This window comes from Nicotiana tabacum, chromosome 11 (assembly GCF_000715075.1).
Source record: "Nicotiana tabacum cultivar K326 chromosome 11, ASM71507v2, whole genome shotgun sequence".
NCBI classification, from domain to species: Eukaryota; Viridiplantae; Streptophyta; class Magnoliopsida; order Solanales; family Solanaceae; genus Nicotiana; species Nicotiana tabacum.
Window position 1 is genome coordinate 4,257,030 of NC_134090.1, and position 18,200 is coordinate 4,275,229.

At 41.0% G+C, this 18,200-nt stretch overlaps 1 protein-coding gene across 4 annotated transcripts; it reads left to right on the forward strand.

Annotated features, from left to right (window-relative positions):
* Positions 1–16,416, forward strand: LOC142166197 (putative tRNA pseudouridine synthase). 4 transcript variants are annotated; one of them, XM_075224697.1, is made up of 9 exons: positions 1–377; positions 455–490; positions 1,481–1,540; positions 2,740–2,852; positions 2,959–3,107; positions 13,872–14,016; positions 14,283–14,732; positions 15,235–15,661; positions 15,926–16,416. In XM_075224697.1, the coding sequence occupies exons 1-8, from the start codon at positions 131–133 to the stop codon at positions 15,658–15,660; spliced, it is 1,626 nt and encodes a 541-aa protein (XP_075080798.1). In that variant the 5' UTR covers positions 1–130; the 3' UTR covers position 15,661; positions 15,926–16,416. The 4 variants fall into 4 exon arrangements, with proteins under 4 accessions (XP_075080798.1, XP_075080799.1, XP_075080800.1 ...); XM_075224698.1 differs by having other exon boundaries at positions 7–377; positions 15,977–16,111; XM_075224699.1 differs by lacking the exon at positions 1,481–1,540 and having other exon boundaries at positions 8–377.
* Positions 16,417–18,200: the final 1,784 nt, after the last annotated feature.

Sequence of the window (18,200 nt, forward strand, 5' to 3'; positions counted from 1 at the left end):
TCCCCAAATTTTGTTAATTAACTTTGAGTTAATCAAAGTGCCTTTTTCTTCATTCAATTTGGCCCATGTAATCCGTTCTATTATTGGCAAAACAGTAGTTTAGCGGGATTGTGGATAGGTTTCTGTAGCCATGACAGCCCTTTCTCTTCGTCTTCCTTTGATTCCTCTAACTAACCTCAGATTCTCTTCATACACCAGAAAGCCCCTAACCATTCTGTGTTCATTTTCCACTTCACCATCTGTAATACCTTCCGAGCCTTACACCACCACCGCTGAAGACTTATCTCCGCCGCCGCCGGCGAGGAGCAACAAATGGGAGCCTTTCATTAAAAAGAAAGTGGTGATGCGCGTGGGATACGTGGGTTCTGATTATCGAGGTCTCCTTTTCTGTCCAAAAAGAAATGGTTTAAACTTTTTTGCCTAATAATCACAAATTTGTTCAATTTTGTGGCAGGTTTGCAAATGCAAAGAGATGAACATGAACTATCCAGTAAGATGCTATTGTCATTGTTTCCTTTTCTCTTTTGAATTTGCTAGTATGAATTAACAGAGACAAAGGACGGATGCATTCATCTTATTCATCAAATGCTACATTTATACAAGCTAACATATAGCATCAGGAATACAATAAAATGGGCATTTTTTAATTACAGTGGTGTTCGGGTTGTTTGCATGCACCTCGACTACTCTAACCATCTACTGGATATCTTCTACCTTTCATCAGCACAAGTAGTAACTAACTTTGACTAGTAAGGCTTAGACAGATGGGAGTAAATCACTTGGTTGCTTATTTTGCCTCTTCTGAGATTTGTACCTTGGTCTCCCGTGGTCCATTCTTGCTTTATTGGCTGCTAGGCAATACCCTTTGGTGCAATAAAATGGGCATAAATCAGCTAACAAGTAACAACCTGGATATTCTTCCTAATATAATGGAATATATTTTCTCCTACTAGGAGTTCAGTTCCTAAAAGACCACAAAAAATCCTTCTCTTAAACTGATGTTTGTAACATAGTTTACATGGGGTCAAATTGTTATTATGAGCAGATAGAACATGTCTCTAAACTTGAGAAAGCCCTCCTCCGTCGAAGGTTATTTGTTGCTTGGTCTTGATTTTTGAACTAATCAACTCAAATATGGCGTCATTTGTGAGGTCTCCTGAAAATGATACCTTATTAATATATGCTTGCTTGGGTTCTTGGACAAATTGATTATTGAGTTATTATTGACTATAGTTATACAGGGTAGTAGTTTCTATTTGCTTGCACGAGATTTACCCAGCAATAGCTTGACATGCATAGGCTGTTGGTGCTACAAACACTGCTTGTAGAGTGGATGGGGTTATTATCAGATGTTCTTGGATGGCCATGAATTTGCATTTGATCCTAACATGAAAACAAATTCAGTGGTGCTATTCCTTTTGTCTTGGTCCCCATGTAATCACAACCTCATCAACATTGAATTTCCTCCTTTCTTGTACAGAAAACCATGGCTGGTTGTGCCTTGCAAATAGCTTGCTGCAAGGAGATAATATTTGTGTAGGTTTGTCCATATACATACTGATTATGCTGATTGTGTACATATGTCAGGTGAGCTTGTGATGCATAAGGCTTCCTACTATCTATTTGTAGTTCCATCCATATCTTTGTATTTTGGAAACCTTGTTGAAATTCATGCAAGAATTGAGTGGTCTGCAAAGTGGATCACACTTTATTTAATTAACAATTCTTACACGTATTGGTCATTGGTTTTGAGCTGTCAGTCGCAAAATCAATCTGATCGTATCATGCTTTGCAGTTAAGTTCAAAAACTTCCTTAGTCTCCTCTTTGTACGCTTTTGCTACAAGTCTGACCTTGTGTTTGACATCTTCGTTCTTTGTCTTCAACACCCATTCTCCTGCCCTCTTTTTGATCTTCCGCCATTGTTAGCTCGAGTTCTTTTAATGGCTGACATCTTCTTATCCTTTGCTTACTTTGATGTTCTCTGACCTTCTGTAAGCCAAAAATAAAAAATAAAATAAAATTCTACGTGTTCAGTTACTTCATGATCTGCCATCCAAGCAGATTACTCTTTGGTCAGACTCAGGAATAAGCTTCGCTTGACTCCTTAGGCTATTCGAGATCATGCTGCTTCTCTACCATAGGTTTGCTATTTCTCATCAATATTTGTAGGCATATGATGCTTTGCTTCGCCTCTGCCCCACTGCCAAAACTCTTCCCATTAAAAGTATCCGTGCCAAAGCATTGGCGAAAACCCACCATTTCTTGATTTTTGATGGTATTGTTAATTGAGTTTTTTTTAAAACAACGCAAGGTAGTTAACTATAACTGGAAAATGGCCTATACCAATGTGCGACTCTTTAGTAATTTATGTGATTAACGTAATAACTGAAAGTAATTTTCATCTGGATCGCTAGCTTGTTTCTTACTTGAGAGATTAGCATTTTGGGTGTTCAAGGTAAATGTATTATCCAAGTGAATTGAAACATAAATGGAATACTGTATAATTATACTTGTGAATTGGCTCCTCTGATTCATGAATATGCTAGGTTGGGAGGAGAATTTTGCCTGAAACTTCATTCAGTGTTATATTTATGATAACTTGATTGAACCTTCCCTGTGGCAATCCTGTATCCTTTTACCGACTGTGTAAATTTTGACTTGTATCCATTTTCCATCAGCCTAACCATCACGTATGAGGTTTTGGAGTTTTGCTAAATCATTATAGTTCTGTAATGTAGCCATTGAAGGTGAACTGGAAAAAGCTATCTTCAAAGCTGGAGGTATTCGAGACAGTAATTTTGGAAACTTATATAAAATTGGTTGGGCGAGAAGTAGTCGAACAGATAAAGGAGTAAGCTAGTGATTTATTATAACTTACACTTCGCATTCTTTTTTGTTTCCCCCTAAAAGAATGTTTTCTCTTGCGATAATGTTGATTCTATTGCAAAACACATTAGGTTCATTCATTGTCGACCATGATATCTCTTAAAATGGAGATCCCGGAAGATGCATGGCAGGATGACCCAAATGGGATTTCTCTTGCTAATTGTGTGAACTCATACCTCCCAGAGAACATCAGAGTTTTCAGTATCCTACCCTCAAAAAAGTGAGATTCTTCTCTTATTTCTGAATTTTGCCTGTTTTCTCTCATTGGCCTGTGACTTTCACTTTTGTTCATGTCTTAACTGATAAGCATTAAAAGTTAGCACATTGAGGATTGGATTTCCATTATCATTAACTGTTGGAGGAAAAGCATGTTAAAGTGCATGTAAAAAAACAGCATGTAAATGTGCAAATTTCAAGCTTTGAGGTGAAAATAGAGACGTACTTCCTTCCCCGCTTCTTGAGCAATAGCAACCAAGTTTTTTGGGCTAACCCGAAAAGCTAAGCAAGCATAACTCATAGAGTAAGAATGATAACATTCAAGATAGCGGAAGCAGTAGTCGACTATGACTTCTAGAGTTTGTAATGGATTCAAATCAATCTAAAGAACGAGTTGATTAAAACAAATAAAGATATGTGTTGCATGAAACTAACACAATAATCAGTATAGAAACTGAAAACGTTGCTAATATTCAGACAACAACAAATTAGCCCTGGAAACCCAACATGAATCCTAATTCAACTCCACAATCCCACTTATAGAAACGAAACACTTTGTAATTAGGATAGAAATGCCAATCATGTTTATCAAGAACAGAGAAATCTTAACAAGGAATTAGTTTACCTGGAAAATCAAGAGTTGTTCAAAGAACAAAGGAGAAGACTTTTCATCTCTCAAAGTAATGTCAATGATCATAAAAAGCTGCTAAAAACGTGTCTGGGCTTCTAATTTATAGTTCCCCAGGTAACTTTATTAAAAGACAAACTTGCCCTTAAATAAAAATCTCGGCAGACTTGTGAGATCATGGCCTCAAATGACCAGTGAGTGAAAATGACTTCGAGGCTGCAACTTCAAGCTTGAGGCCACGGCCTCAACTCTTGAGACTCCAATCTTGTAGCTTCAGACTTGTGAGCCACGACTTCAAGTTTGAAGCAATGGCTTCATATCCTCTTCCAATGATGTCACAAGCACATGAAAGCATTTATAAGGTAATTCCCTTCCTTTTATCTCATTTTCAAGAAAAAAATACTTCTTGATCCTCATCTGTTACCCAGCTAACCTCTCTTGGAGTTCCTTGGCATGTGATCTGTCATGGGTGGCTTTCCAGCCATGCCCCATGACCCCTTGGATGCGCCCCATGGCGTCCTGGCAAGCCTCCCAATGCCTAGCGCCATGGACGGCCCCGTGGTCTTGGTTGCGCCAAGTGACAAATGCGCCTGTGCCTATGTCGCCCCATCGATAGTCCTCACCAGCGCCCGGCCGCAGGCAGATGCCAACAGCGCCGCGCGCGCAGACTCTGATGCTAAAGACAAGGTTGCCGCCAACGGACCTGCTTCTACCTTGTAGGAATCTAAGTCCTTTTTATTGTAAATATAGAGTAGTTTTACTTCCTGTATTTCCATTATGTCTCTAGCTTAGTTATGTCAAGTCCTGTAACTTTGGTTTATTTTTTTTAAGCATTACTAGGGGGATCAAGTAATCAAACTTTCAAGCAAGCAAACAATTCTCTGTAATCTGTATTGGTGTCTCTCCCCCTTGACACCGTGTTGCCTTTCTGTAATAACTTTCATTAATGCAATCAAGTTTTCTTTCATTCTCATTCTCTTTTCTATTCCCTCAATTACTCTTGACATTGGTTTTTCCGTACGGAACGGATAGTCTCGTCTATCGCACGGACATCGGTTGCTTAGCCTGACGTCGCCCTTCCAAGAAATCTCAGGAAGGCCCCGTGTAACAGTTGGTATCAGAGCCTAGGCTCGACATCGGACGAGGAAACACATAGCCATTGCCACCATTTCTCACCATGGTGAATCATGGGGACCGCATTGCGGCCCTTGAAGAGACGGTTAACGTATTACAACCCATCGTGAATATGGTGCCTGATCTAAGAACCAACCTAGTGCAAAGGTTGGACGACCTTGACCGTAGGATGCAATGGATCGAAGGTGCTAGTGCAAACATCAGTCGCGACTCTGAAGGAGACCGACAAACGGCAGCCACAGATGCAGCGGAAATTTTCAGTAAATTCGAGGGCCTCCAACAGGAGCGGACCGAGGATTTAGCCTATAGGGCACAAGAGGCAGACATGGTTATTGCCATGCAGCAAACCATAGACAACTTGACAGGCCAGCTCAATGTTGTCAACGCTGCATTACAAGGCCTACTTCGAGGAGGTGGAAATCAGATCAGGGGTGCTGTGAACCTCGCCTGTGTGCCACGAAAGCTGAAGATTCTTGAGCCAAAACCCTACAATGGGGCTCGAAATGCCAAGGAAGTGGAGAACTTCATCTTCGACATCGAACAATACTTCGATGTCGTGGGGGAGTTAGAAGAAGCAAAAAAGGTAGCAACTGCTGTCATGCATCTTCAAGGTGATGCTAAACTCTGGTGGCGGGTGAAATACGAAGCCATCAGGGCAAGCGAAGATACTTTTCAGACATGGGGAGGCCTGAAGGCAGCCATACGCCTACCGTTCTTCCCCGAAAACGTTGAGTACAATGCGCAGAGAAAGCTCCGGGAGCTCCGCCAGACCAAGTCAGTCCGGTATTACGTGCTGGAATTCTCCGCACTCATGCTGAACATATGTGATATGGGGAACAAAGACAAATTATGCACCTTCCTGGAAGGTTTGAAACCTTATGCCCGTATGGAGCTGCAAAGACAAAGGGTAGATACTTCACCAAAGGTGATCGAAGCAGCAGAATGCCTTTGGGGACTACCAAGTGGAAGCTCGGAAGGATAGTATCACGCCCCAAACCTGGTGAGGCGAGACCGGCACCCGGTGCCTCACTTGACCGAGCGTACCAACCTGAGACTGAGGGACTCTGAACATACAATGTGATACTTTAGCCATAGACCTTGCAGGACAATTTGTGAAACAAAATATAAAACTGAATGGAAACTAGCTCCAATTGAATATCAGCATAAAGCTGGGCTGGCAAGGCCCATATAACTACTACCGCTGACAAACCAAAAAAATATACATACCAGGCCTACAAGGCCAACATACTGCACTGGCTGACAAGATATGTCTACAAGCCTCTACTGATGGCTATACTTGGTCGGAACAGGGCCCCGACCTACCCATATAATCTATCTATCTATATATATATATAATGAATTCCAAAGTCTAGACCTGGTAACTCCGGAGAAGTGGAGCTTACCAATCAAACTGATGTTTGGCTCTGTCTACTGCGAAGGTCTATCCGGCTGTCTCAGTGTTGTAAATAGCGCTCGCCTCAACGCTAATAGCGTGAGGTGTAGCGATGCGAGCATCCAACGCCTTTTTACTCTGTTGCCTTGCGTTTTCAATATAGCGTTCGCCTCTGCCTGTGTAGCGAGAGGCGACTGTAGCGTCGCTTTTTTAAAAAATAAAAGAAAAAGCGCAGGGATTGAAAGAAAAAGACCCGCGATTAGGGCTTTCGGGGATTTCTTTCTTCTTCAAGTTTCAAGCAGCCGAGCAGACCAACGATTTCTTTCTCCAAGTCGACCCACCCATAGCGATTCTTCTTTCTTCTTCGTCTTTTTTGCCATTTTCTTTTTCATCCAAGTCGACCCAGCCAGGTACGCTTCTCTTCTTCTCATTCTTCTTTCTTTGGTCTTCTTTCTTCTTTCTCCTTTCTTTCTTTCTTCCTTTTTCTTCTTCTCTTCTTTTTTTTTTTGCTCTGTTTTTGATCGAGCAGCACTCAACAAAGAGTAGCATTCAACACTGTTTTTGATCGAGCAACACTATCTATTGAGTTTTTAATTTTTGAATTGATATATTTATTAATATATTGTTGCTATTGTCGCTTCAAATTTAATATTTTATTTTTTTGTATAAATTGTCGCTTCACATAAAAAAGGCGAGCGCTTCGCTTCTCGCCTCTCGCCTCAGTGAAGCGGGCCCTCGTTGTTATTTGTCGCCACACGCTATCCAAAACACTGGGCTGTCTATCAGGACTTGCAGGCATGGAATGCAACGTCCCCACAAAAGGGACGTCAGTACGAAATAATGTACCGAGTATGTAAGGCAATAAAATACCTGAAAGCTGAGACTGAACTGATAATATACTTACTGAAAGTAACTGGGAGTCAAAGATGATATGAAGATATGCTTACCTACTGATACTGACTCAACTCTCTCAATATAGCAAGTAATATAACTGTCCGACCCTATAAGGCTCGGTACGTATAACTGCTCTGCCATAGTAGGCTCGCTCATAGGCGCTCGGCCATACTAGACTCGATATCTCGGCCATTCTGGGCTCGCTCATAGGCACTCGGCCATAGTAGAATCGATGTATAACTTACCATCTGATCAGAGGTTGCCCAATAGGGGCCTGCCCGTTGATTATAGCTCGGTAGTGGTGAAAATGCTGTAATACTGTATGTATATATAGAACCTCCGCTCTCTTGACCGGAAGAAGACCATACTTAACTGAATATAAAGTCACGATAAGTTCAGGAATACGAACTTCTCTTTATGTCTCGTTATCAAACACATGTTACGGGATCATGCCAAAATGAAGGAAGGGGTTTAACCTGAACATACCCCAATAACCACGCTGAACTCAACTGGTCGCACCTTAATCTACAACCACGATAATAATGCTATCATTAAGCTACGAAAAGTACAACTAACGTACAACGAACGACAAGCTCATTCTATATTAAAACGGGCAACATCTCCCCTGAATTTGTTACATTTCCCACGTCCTATATTGCAGCAACACCCCAAACAACAACCAGTAGCTATATGGAACACAACCAGCACAATAACACATCGAGCGGCAAGCTCGGTTCATGTCTAATAACACTATATTTTGAACCCTTTCCCTCTTATTTATATTCAAGAAAATGTTGATAATAACAACACAATATACTCAGGTTATTCCATAAATGTTCCAGCCATAAAACGCCCTAGCTCAAATTTTAATTTCCCACATCAGAGAAGATCGAATTTAACATCATTATTATCTACTAACATGCATTGATCTATTCAAGTACCCGCATGTTTTCAGATTTTTTTTAACTGGGCTACAAATAGTTCCATGGTGCCACATTGACATGATTGAAAACCACAGAAGTTTTCAGACATCTTTTGGACACCAATCTGCTGGTCATCGAATAAAAAATGAAAGTGAAGCAAAATGAACGAATATTTCCTGCAAACTGTTAAATACTATCTACTTGTTCTCTACTCTTAGTCTCTCACACCCCTGCTTTAAATATTTTCCTTCAAGCACTGGTGCATGAATTACACGCTTCCAAATTCAAGGTCGGACTGTATTCTTTTGGCTGTCTTGAGTGATAAGACTTTTACTTTTCTCTGTTTGGCAAAAAGTATCATCACTAAAACAGGCAGCAGAGAAGTATTCAGCGATGGGAAGAACCAGCTCCAGAGGATCAATGACCTTTTTTCTCTATATTTTACATGTGCTACAACTATAATTCAATACTTCTCATTCAGATAGTTCATACTAAAAACTCTATTGTTCCAAAGAGAGTGAAAATCATATGAAACAAATCATATTTGACAGCTCAGATACCAAATGAAATTCTTGTGTACCGGTTTGACCCTCTGCTGCATCTCAAGGTACTTTTCCTCAGAGAAAAGGAGTATACTCGTTGAACTTGGAATGTCCTTTTCCTATGATGGAAAACCTCAAAAAATAGAGGGATAATTGTCAGGTATAATGACGGGAGCCCATACTAGAAGATAAAAATAAATAGGAAAAATAAATAGGACCACTTGCTTTGCGCATCTTACTGTATGTCTGAAGTCTCGGAAATTTCTTCACTCAAGGCTCATTCGGTTTTATGTATTAGATAGAATAATCATGATATAAAATTTAGTATTTGCTTTAATCCATGTATTGTTATTCCATGTTATTAGCTATAAAATAATACACCAATCAGTGTTGCCTCAACTGAATATTCAAAGGAGCACTTCACCTGCTCTTTCCATCTCATGCTGGATAAGAATATCGGCTGACAATACACAAATCAGAGTGCAAAATCAATAAATGAGATGTAAGTTGAAATCTGAAAAGAGTTATCAATCCAACCTGACTAGAAGCCCAACTATTTTTTTTTATTGCACAAAACTGGAGAAGAATTCAATTAGGTGGAATATGGAATACAATTGAGGGTCAATCTCAACGGTGAGGTGACTGTTTATTGACAATGCTGAGGCACAAGTAGGATCACGATATTAAAGCAATCTTGGTCATTAATCAGCACTTAATACTACCAATGCTTGAAGCTAAATCTTCTTTGCCACAACGTCTAAGACATTCAATTACATTCTTAGTACAAGGACCTTTAAGCTGAATTCCTTTCCCTACCATTAGACTAGCAAGCTTTGCAGCTTCAACAAGATGATTTTCCTCACATAGTCCAGCCATAAGTATAGAATAAATATCAGAATCTATAGAAGATATGCCTGCAGACTGCTCAATCGTGTCAATCAAGTGATATCCATCAAGTATCCTTCTCTGCTGACAAAGCCATCTCATTATTGTGCTTGAGGAAACAAAGAGGGCCAACCTAACAGTGGTGGCCTTAGCAGAAGTGGAGGAGATTGGAGTGCAACCAAATCTAAGATCGGGGGAGGAAGCCCCCTTCAGGATGTCGTCATTGCGGCGGGCCACACTGGAACAATGAATGCCCACAAGCACAAATGAACGCCCATCAAAGTTTTGATGATGGGACGGATGACGACACAGATGATGCTGACCAGACAGAACCAATAGGTGCCTTCAACGCACTTGTTTGTTCTATTTCTGAGGCCTTAGCGGGAACCAGTGCCGGCATCCGTAAGAAAAAGGACCCATGCCCAACCACCAAGAAAGGGAAAAAGAAGGCGTATGAGGGACTTCCTCTTAACCAAGAGAAGACCCTGATGTTCGTCGAAATGAAAGTTAATGGCAAGCCCATTTGGGCAATGATAGACACGGGCGCTACTCACAACTACTTAGCCTCAACTCAGGTAGAGCGCCTTGGTCTAGTTGTGAGAAAGGGCAGAGGTCGTGTCAAAGCTATCAACTTACCGCTCCATCCAGTGGGTGGAATAGCCAAAGGAGTGCCAGTGAAGCTTGGTCCTTATAAAGGAAAATTCAACTTGCGTGTGGTGATCATAGATGAATTCGAGCTGATAGTTGGATTGGAATTCATGAGGCAAAACGACACCATTCATGTACCTTGTGCAGATATACTACTGATGATGGGAGCCCACGCGGCCAAGCCCTGCATTATCCCATGCACAACCATAAAGATGGCCGCGAAGAACATCTCGGTCTTGCAGTTGAAGAAGGGAGTCAAAAGACATGAACCTACGTTCCTGGCTACCCTCTGTATTGAAGATATTGAACGCTCTTCGGGTCCCATTCTTGCACCCGTGAAGGAGCTGCTAAAGGAGTTTGAAGACGTCATGCTAGAGCACATGCCAAAGCGACTCTCGCCTGACGCACTGTGGACCATAAGATTGAGTTGGTGCCGGGTGTGAAGCCACCCGCCCGGGCGCCTTACAGAATGTCACAACCCGAACTCACCGAGCTTCGGAGACGGTTGACGGAAATGCTGGACACGGGGATGATTGTGCCCTTCAAGTTCCCTTTATGAGTCCCCTATGCTGTTCCGAAAGAAACAAGATGGCACCCTACGACTCTGTGTGGGTTATCGAGCCCTATATAAAATCACAGTGAAGAACAAGTACCCTATCCCACTAATGGCAGACTTGTTCGATAGACTGGGTGGTGCTATAGTGTTCACCAAAATAGACCTGAAGAAAGGTTACTGGCAAGTTCGGATTGCTGAGGGAGACGAACACAAGATGACCTGTGTGACAAGATATGGGTCGTACGACTTCCTGGTCATGCCATTCGGCTTGACTAATGCTCCAGCCACATTTTGCACCCTGATGAACCAAGTTTTCTGAGAGTACATTGACGAATTTGTAGTGGTCTACTTGGACGACATTGTGGTATATAGCAAAACATTGGAGGAACACCTGGAGCACCTGCGAAATGTCCTAGCCCGACTGCGGGAGCATGAATTATATGTGAAGCTATCCAAGTGCTCCTTCGCCCAAAAACAGATTGATTTCCTCGGGGACATGTAATCGAGGAAGGGCGAATCAAGATGGACCAACAGAAGATTCAGGCTGTCATAAATTGGCCGCCGCCTAAGGATATCCACGCCTTGAGGGCGTTCCTTGGCCTGTGCAACTTCTATCGGAGGTTTGTGAAAAATTACTCTCATAGTGCCGTAGACAAAACTCCTAAAGAAAGTCACGCCTTGGGATTAGGGTCCCAGGCGAGCGGAGGCCTTCAACGCATTGAAAGCGGCTATGTCTAGTAGCCCGTCTTGGCCTTTCCTGATTTGGCCAAGCCATTCGAAGTACAAATGGATGCCTCTAATTATGCTCTGGGCGGAGTCTTGCTACAAGAGGGGCATCCAGTTGCGTATGAGAGACGGAAGTTGAAGGATGCAGAACGGCGAGAATTATTGGCTGTCGTCCACTGCTTACGCCTTTAGAGGCACTATCTGCTGGGAACCCCGTTCGTGGTCAAGACGGACAACACGGCTGTTAGTCATTTCATGACCCAGCCAAAGCTGAATGGCCGACAGGCCAGGTGGTAGGAACTCCTAGCGGAATTTTACTTCAACCTGGAGTACCGAAGTGGGAAGACCAACAAAGTTGCTGATGCGCTTAGTCGGAGGGCTGACCTAGCATCGGTGTGCTTACTCGCCACCCTAAGGGGGAGCGAAGTGGCCACCACTTTAAAAGATCAGATACATGATCTACTCACCAAGGATCCTGCTGCACAATATTTGGTCGATTTGGTAGGACAGGGCAAGACTCGCCAGTTCTACATAGAAGATAGGTTCCTGAAGGTGAAAGGGAACCGACTTTATGTTCCTAAAGGAGGAGATCTGCAAAGGACTCTTCTGATGGAATGCCATGATACTTTGTGGGCCGACCACCGAGGTGAAGAACGCATCATGGCGTTGTTGCGTCGCGCTTATTATTGGCCTCAAATGGCTGATGATGTTGTTCAGTATGTGAAGACTTGCCTAGTATGCCAGAAAGACAAGTCGGACCGCTTTACACAAGCGGGACTTTTGGAGCCATTGCCTGTTCCAAAGAGACCTTAGGAAAGCGTGTCACTGGATTTCATCACCGAATTGCCCAAGGTCAGAGATCTTACGACTATCTTGGTTGTGGTGGATCAGTTTTCTAAATACGCTACATTTATAGCAGTCTCAAAATATATATCAACAGTACCTGCAAAAAGACATCGGTAGCGACGCGACTCTAGCTTCGCTAGCAACTTTTGGACTCAGCTCTTTAAGTGCCTCGGGTCCAAGTTGAGCCACAGTTCAAGTTTCCATCCGCAATCAGATGGCCAGACGGAACGGTTCAATGGCATGCTGGAGGAATACCTCCGCCATTTTGTTACCGGATCGCAGATGAATTGGGTGAATCTTCTGGATGTTGCTCAACTGTGTTTCAATTCACAAAAGAACTCTAGTACAAACCGAAGCGCTTTTGAAATTGTTACCGGACAACAACCGCTACTCCCACACACTGTGAATGCCCCAAACATGTCGAAATCTCCTCGAGCTGCTAGCTTCTCGAAGGAATGGAAGCAAAATTTGGAGATAGTGCGGAGCTATCTTGTCAAAGCCCAAACGCCTAGCGCCACAGACGGCCCCGTGGTCTTGGCCGCGCTAAGTGACAAGCGTGCCTGTGCCTATGTCGCCCCATCGATAGCCCTCGCCAGCGGCCGGCCGCAGGCAGATGCCAATAGCGCCGCACGCGCAGACTATGATGCTAAAGACAAGGTTGCCGCCAACGAACCTATTTCTACCTTGTAGGAATCTAAGTCCTTTTTATTGTAAATATAGAGTAGTTTTACTTCCTGTATTTTCATTATGTCTTTCTAGCTTAGTTATGTCAAGTCCTGTAACTTTGGTTTATTTTTTTTAAGCATTATTAGGGGATCTAGTAATCAAACTTTCAAGCAAGCAAACAATTCTCTGTATTGGTGTCTCTCCCCTCGATACCGTGTTGCCTTTCTGTATTAGCTTTCATTAATGCAATCAAGTTTTCTTTCATTCTCATTCTCTTTTCTGTTCTCTCAATTGCTCTTGACATTGATTTTCCCGTATGACACTGACAGTCTCGTCTAGCGTACGAGGGGACCCCAGTTGGCGGATAGTAACCGCGCGGACATCGGTTGCTTAGCTTTACGTCGCCCTTCCAAGAAATCTCAGGAATGCGCCGCGTAACACATCTCATCATAGGTCGTCAGCGTGACTCCTCAACAAGTGTTCCATGTGGTTGTGTGCTATCCTTGGTGCTATCAAAGATATGCTTCCAAATATGGTCCATTGGTTGGAAGGCTACGACATAGCACCAAAAGCATCCAAGTGCAGAATGTTCAGTGCCTTGCCTTATGTTGCCCTTTTTTTTAGCAGTTGTTCAGTGCCTTATGTTTTGATTCGTGCAGAAGTTAATTTTGATATATGGGTAAATCTGGGCCCATAATGCTAGTAAGGGAAAGATTGCTCTTATATGTATTTCTTTTTAAGTCAGAGTTCAGTTATTAGTATATGGGGCAGAGCTTCATTCTTTACATTGTTGCATGATCTTGGTTGACTTGAGCCATTTGCCAAAGTGTGTCTGCTGTTTATTGTCTTTGTTCAGTTTGAAATTGATATAGCAGTTATGATTTTTCTGTTTCCTTCATACTCACTTCATTTATAACCGAGCTTCAGGAGGTTTGATGCCAGAAGGGAGTGTAATGCACGCAAGTATTCTTATCTACTTCCTGCTGAAATCATCGGGATAAAGAATGGCTCAACTTCTTCTGAAATTGATTACCATTTATCCAATTTTAATGACATATTGAACTCTTTCGAGGTAATTTTAAGTCTATCAGTTTTCTTCTCTTCTAATGGTTATGCTTCATGTTCTTTAAATTCTTATTTGTTTTCGTATGCCTTCTTTGATAAGTGGTTTTGTTTCATGCTTATTTGGAATACCTTACAAGATTTCAGTTTGCTCCAGTCTGTACCTGCAAGACTTCTTAAGTCAAATACTGATTTCATTTTTCTGATATTTGATCGTTTTTTATTGAGACAAATAATTATTCTGCCGCTTCACTTAGTTCATGAACTGGGTTACAGGGAGAGCATCCTTTCCACAACTACACAATACGATCCAAGTATAGGAAACATTCTCCTGCCAGAAAATTGTTACAATATGATTGTCTCTTAAAAAAAGGGAGACCCTCGACTGAGGAAGAAATATCTGGGTGTGAGGAAAGTGATGGAGAAGAAAACTGTAAAGAGAATGGGGTTGTGACAACTGTTGAGGATGAAAATCAAAATCCAGTATGCAACTTGTCTACTGGAAATCAGGCAGGCAACTATAATGGGAAACTCAGTCATTCAAAGGAACTATATCCTGTGTTACCAATCCTAGCGAGATGGCTCCATGAAACTGATGCAAGAGATAAGCTTAGCTCTGCCCATTTCCGAAGAATTTTTCACTGTCATTGTGGAAAGTTGGAGAAGTTGTTCAGCATGAATTATGTTGAAGTTTCTATCTGTGGAGAATCATTCATGTTACATCAAGTAATTCTCTTTGATTTATCATTTTGCTCTGTTCATTCTTTCTAATGTTTTAAAATGGAACATACGTTTGCCATTGCACAAGAGTGCTACTTGGTAAGCAATGAGGTCTGTGCACCTTACCAAGATCCTCATTTGCCTTGACGAACTCATGTCAATCGGGTTGGACATGGGTGTGAATCCATCTCTCAGATCCTGCAAAATACACCAGATTTTTTATTTGATACGCCAAGGATTTGTTTGAACTTGGATGTACGCATGTTGGATACATAACTATATGGGATACTCGTATTTGAGTCCATGCATGTGCCGAGGAGATGGCCAGTGGCAGCTTTATGACTGATGGTTATTTAAGCAGATTGAACTGTTGTTTTTTCTTTTTACAGTTTCATTACATGCAGCTCTTCCTTGTCTTTACTCTGTTACATTTGCTTTGTTCTGATCTGTGTTTTTCTTGATAAGATATGCTGTGTATGTCTAAGCCTAAATTATTGCTCCTACTCAGATACGCAAAATGGTGGGGACTGCGGTTGCAATAAAACGCAATCTTCTACCACCTGATGTTTTGAGAATGTCATTATGCAAATTTTCAAGGATTGTCTTACCCCTAGCCCCATCGGAAGTTTTGGTTTTGAAGGGGAACAATTTTGCTTTGAGAAACCAACCTGGCAACATAACAAGACCTGAAATGCTGACATTACTGGAATCTGAAGATATTATCAAGGCAGTAGATGAGTTCTATTACTCCACAGTGTTAACTCAACTGTCTAAATTTTTGGACCCCTCAAAATATCCTTGGAGTGACTGGGTAGAGATACTGGATGCAAACACAAGCATTCCAGAATCCCAATTGGAAGAAGTAAGGATTTCTTGGAAATTATGGAAGGAACAGTATGAAAGCAGAACTAAGGCTCCATCAGTATTGACTTAAGGTACATTACCGCGACTGTCATGCATTAACTTGGTTAAGTTCATCCTGTTAAAAATTAAAATTGTGAATGTCACTGAATTCAGCAGTTTGGTGTTTTATTGAGTCCTTTCCCTATCCTGGCTTGCTGGAGGTTGGGCCAGTTCAGGCCTGTGCAAAAACATTAAACATATATCTGCTAGAAGACCTAGATCAGGTCTCCGTTTTGTGTGTTTTGCACCATCTTGTATCACAATGAGAACTTCTTGCACAACTTCTTCAATTGCAGTTTTTGATGGAATTGTATTATTCTGTTGGTTCGTGCTTCTCATGTCCAAAGTCCATTTAGGAAGCTTCTTCTGATGGTTAAATAGCTGGGACCTGAGATGTGTCAACCAGCATCCTAGATGAAACCTCGGTTGTAAGATGGAAATTCTCAAGTTGGAGGCACACTCTAAGGAAATCCAGTCTGGTTGTTCCAGGACAACAGATATTTCCTCTAAGGAGAATGATCCATCTTTTGGACAACATGTCAAGTTGTCAACACACATTCAAGATACCTGCCTATTAGTTTTCTGTCTGTTGACACTATATAAGCAGTTAATCACCAATTGAAATACAGGTGATGCAAAGGTGAGCAACATGTGCATTAATCTTTTCTTCATTTAATCAATATTGTATGTTAGGATTAAATCTGACCAGCAGACAACTATTTCTCTGGTGGTATTAACTGCCAGTTTCTCTCATTTATGCATATGCATACGTTTCATGTAGGCTGAATCCCAGGCGGTCTCTTCTCGTTCTACTACTGCTATTACTCTTTTTTTTTTTTCAGTTCTTTTTTGCATGAAAATGCTATTATCATCTGCCCTTTAAATCAGTTCTATTATCATCTGCCTTGTTAAGCCTGGAACAGTGAGCTCTCCATATCGCAATTTGTGTATCATGATAGGCAACCACATTTAGAAGTGTAATAAGAATTTCGTCTAGATGGTAGTAGAAGAGGAGTACTCTAGCAGATAATGTTATTGCCATTGAAATGGAGTGCGGTTAAAGTTTTCTCAAGTTCTTTATCAATTTATGTGTATAATTAATGAGTTTATTTATAATTTATGGAGTTTGATGTTGTACCATATGCAATTATTTATAGGCAACAAATTTGGGTGTCAACAGGTGCAAAGGTATCTATTCGGAAATAGGTGTCTGTGTGGCAGAAATATGTAAATTTCTATTAAGGTTACTTTTAAAATTTTCGTGCCTATAATATTAGAAAAGGAAAAATAAATAATTAAAAAAAATAAATTTAGTCCGAAAAATTTATCTATCAATCAGATCATTTGAGCAAATTCGAATTCAAATCCACATTCAAAGGAGTTTTTTCAAACTTTTCGTTTTACCTCTAATTCTTTTTTCTCTATTTTTCATTCTCACCTTAACTCAAACCCAACAATCCCCAGCATAAATGGGGAATGGCTACACGATAAAAAACGTACATGAAACATTGTCTGATACGCAAGCAAAGATTAATTGCATCTGGATAAGTAGGTTTTTCTTTTAACTTTCTACAGCGAATTTATGCAGATATACTCGGTCAATCGGCAGATTTGATATATTTGAATCGTCGAACTTTGGTGCATAATTAGACAACTATAAGTCACACGATCAATCCTTAACCGTCTTTGGTTCTCATTGTTGTGTTCGTTTCAGCTATGAATACCGCTTGATTTCATAAATGCACAGAGAATTGGCCTTACAGAATTCTCTTTGAAGCGACTTACACTTCACACTTACATAGGTAATTCCTAAATGTGTAATTTCTTTTACATCCCGTACCTTAGCATTAGGATGTGCCGTAGTAAATCCACATGAGTTTGAAGGGATTATGTGTCACGACCCAATTTCACGTATAGGTCGTGATGGCGCTCAGCACCATAGCTAGGCAAGCCAACTAATAAATTAGACATATATCATTAAAATTTGAATCCAAAAAAAAATATAAGATACCAAATTTTACCAATGTGTGTGCCAAGACTTGGTGTCACAAGTGTATGAGCATCTAGTAGATTATACAAAACTTCTAATATTGTCTGAAATAAAAATAGACAGAATGAAAAGTACAAGGAGAGACACTAGTAGCTGCAGAACGGCTCAGAAAGGCAGCTCACCACTATGCCCCAAGATAACGTGAGTGTAAGACGATAGGTCCCCCACTAGTACTTGCCTCAGGCCCTGCACAAAAAGTACATCAAGTGTAGTATGAGTACATAAACAACGTGTACCTAGTAAGTATCAAGCCTAATCTCGAAGTGGTAGAGACGAGATGGTCGACTTTGACACTCACTATGGGTCAATAATAATAATTGAAATACAAATAGAATATCTAAATCAGCATGATTCACAGAATTTATAATAATTTATTTAACCAGCAGAAATAATCAAATTCCTTCAATTGCAACAATTCTCAATATATTAATTCAATTCTTTCAATTCAAATAATTTTCAATTTATCAATTAATCTCATTTACATGAATAACAATTAATTCCTTAACAAGCAGGCAAAATAA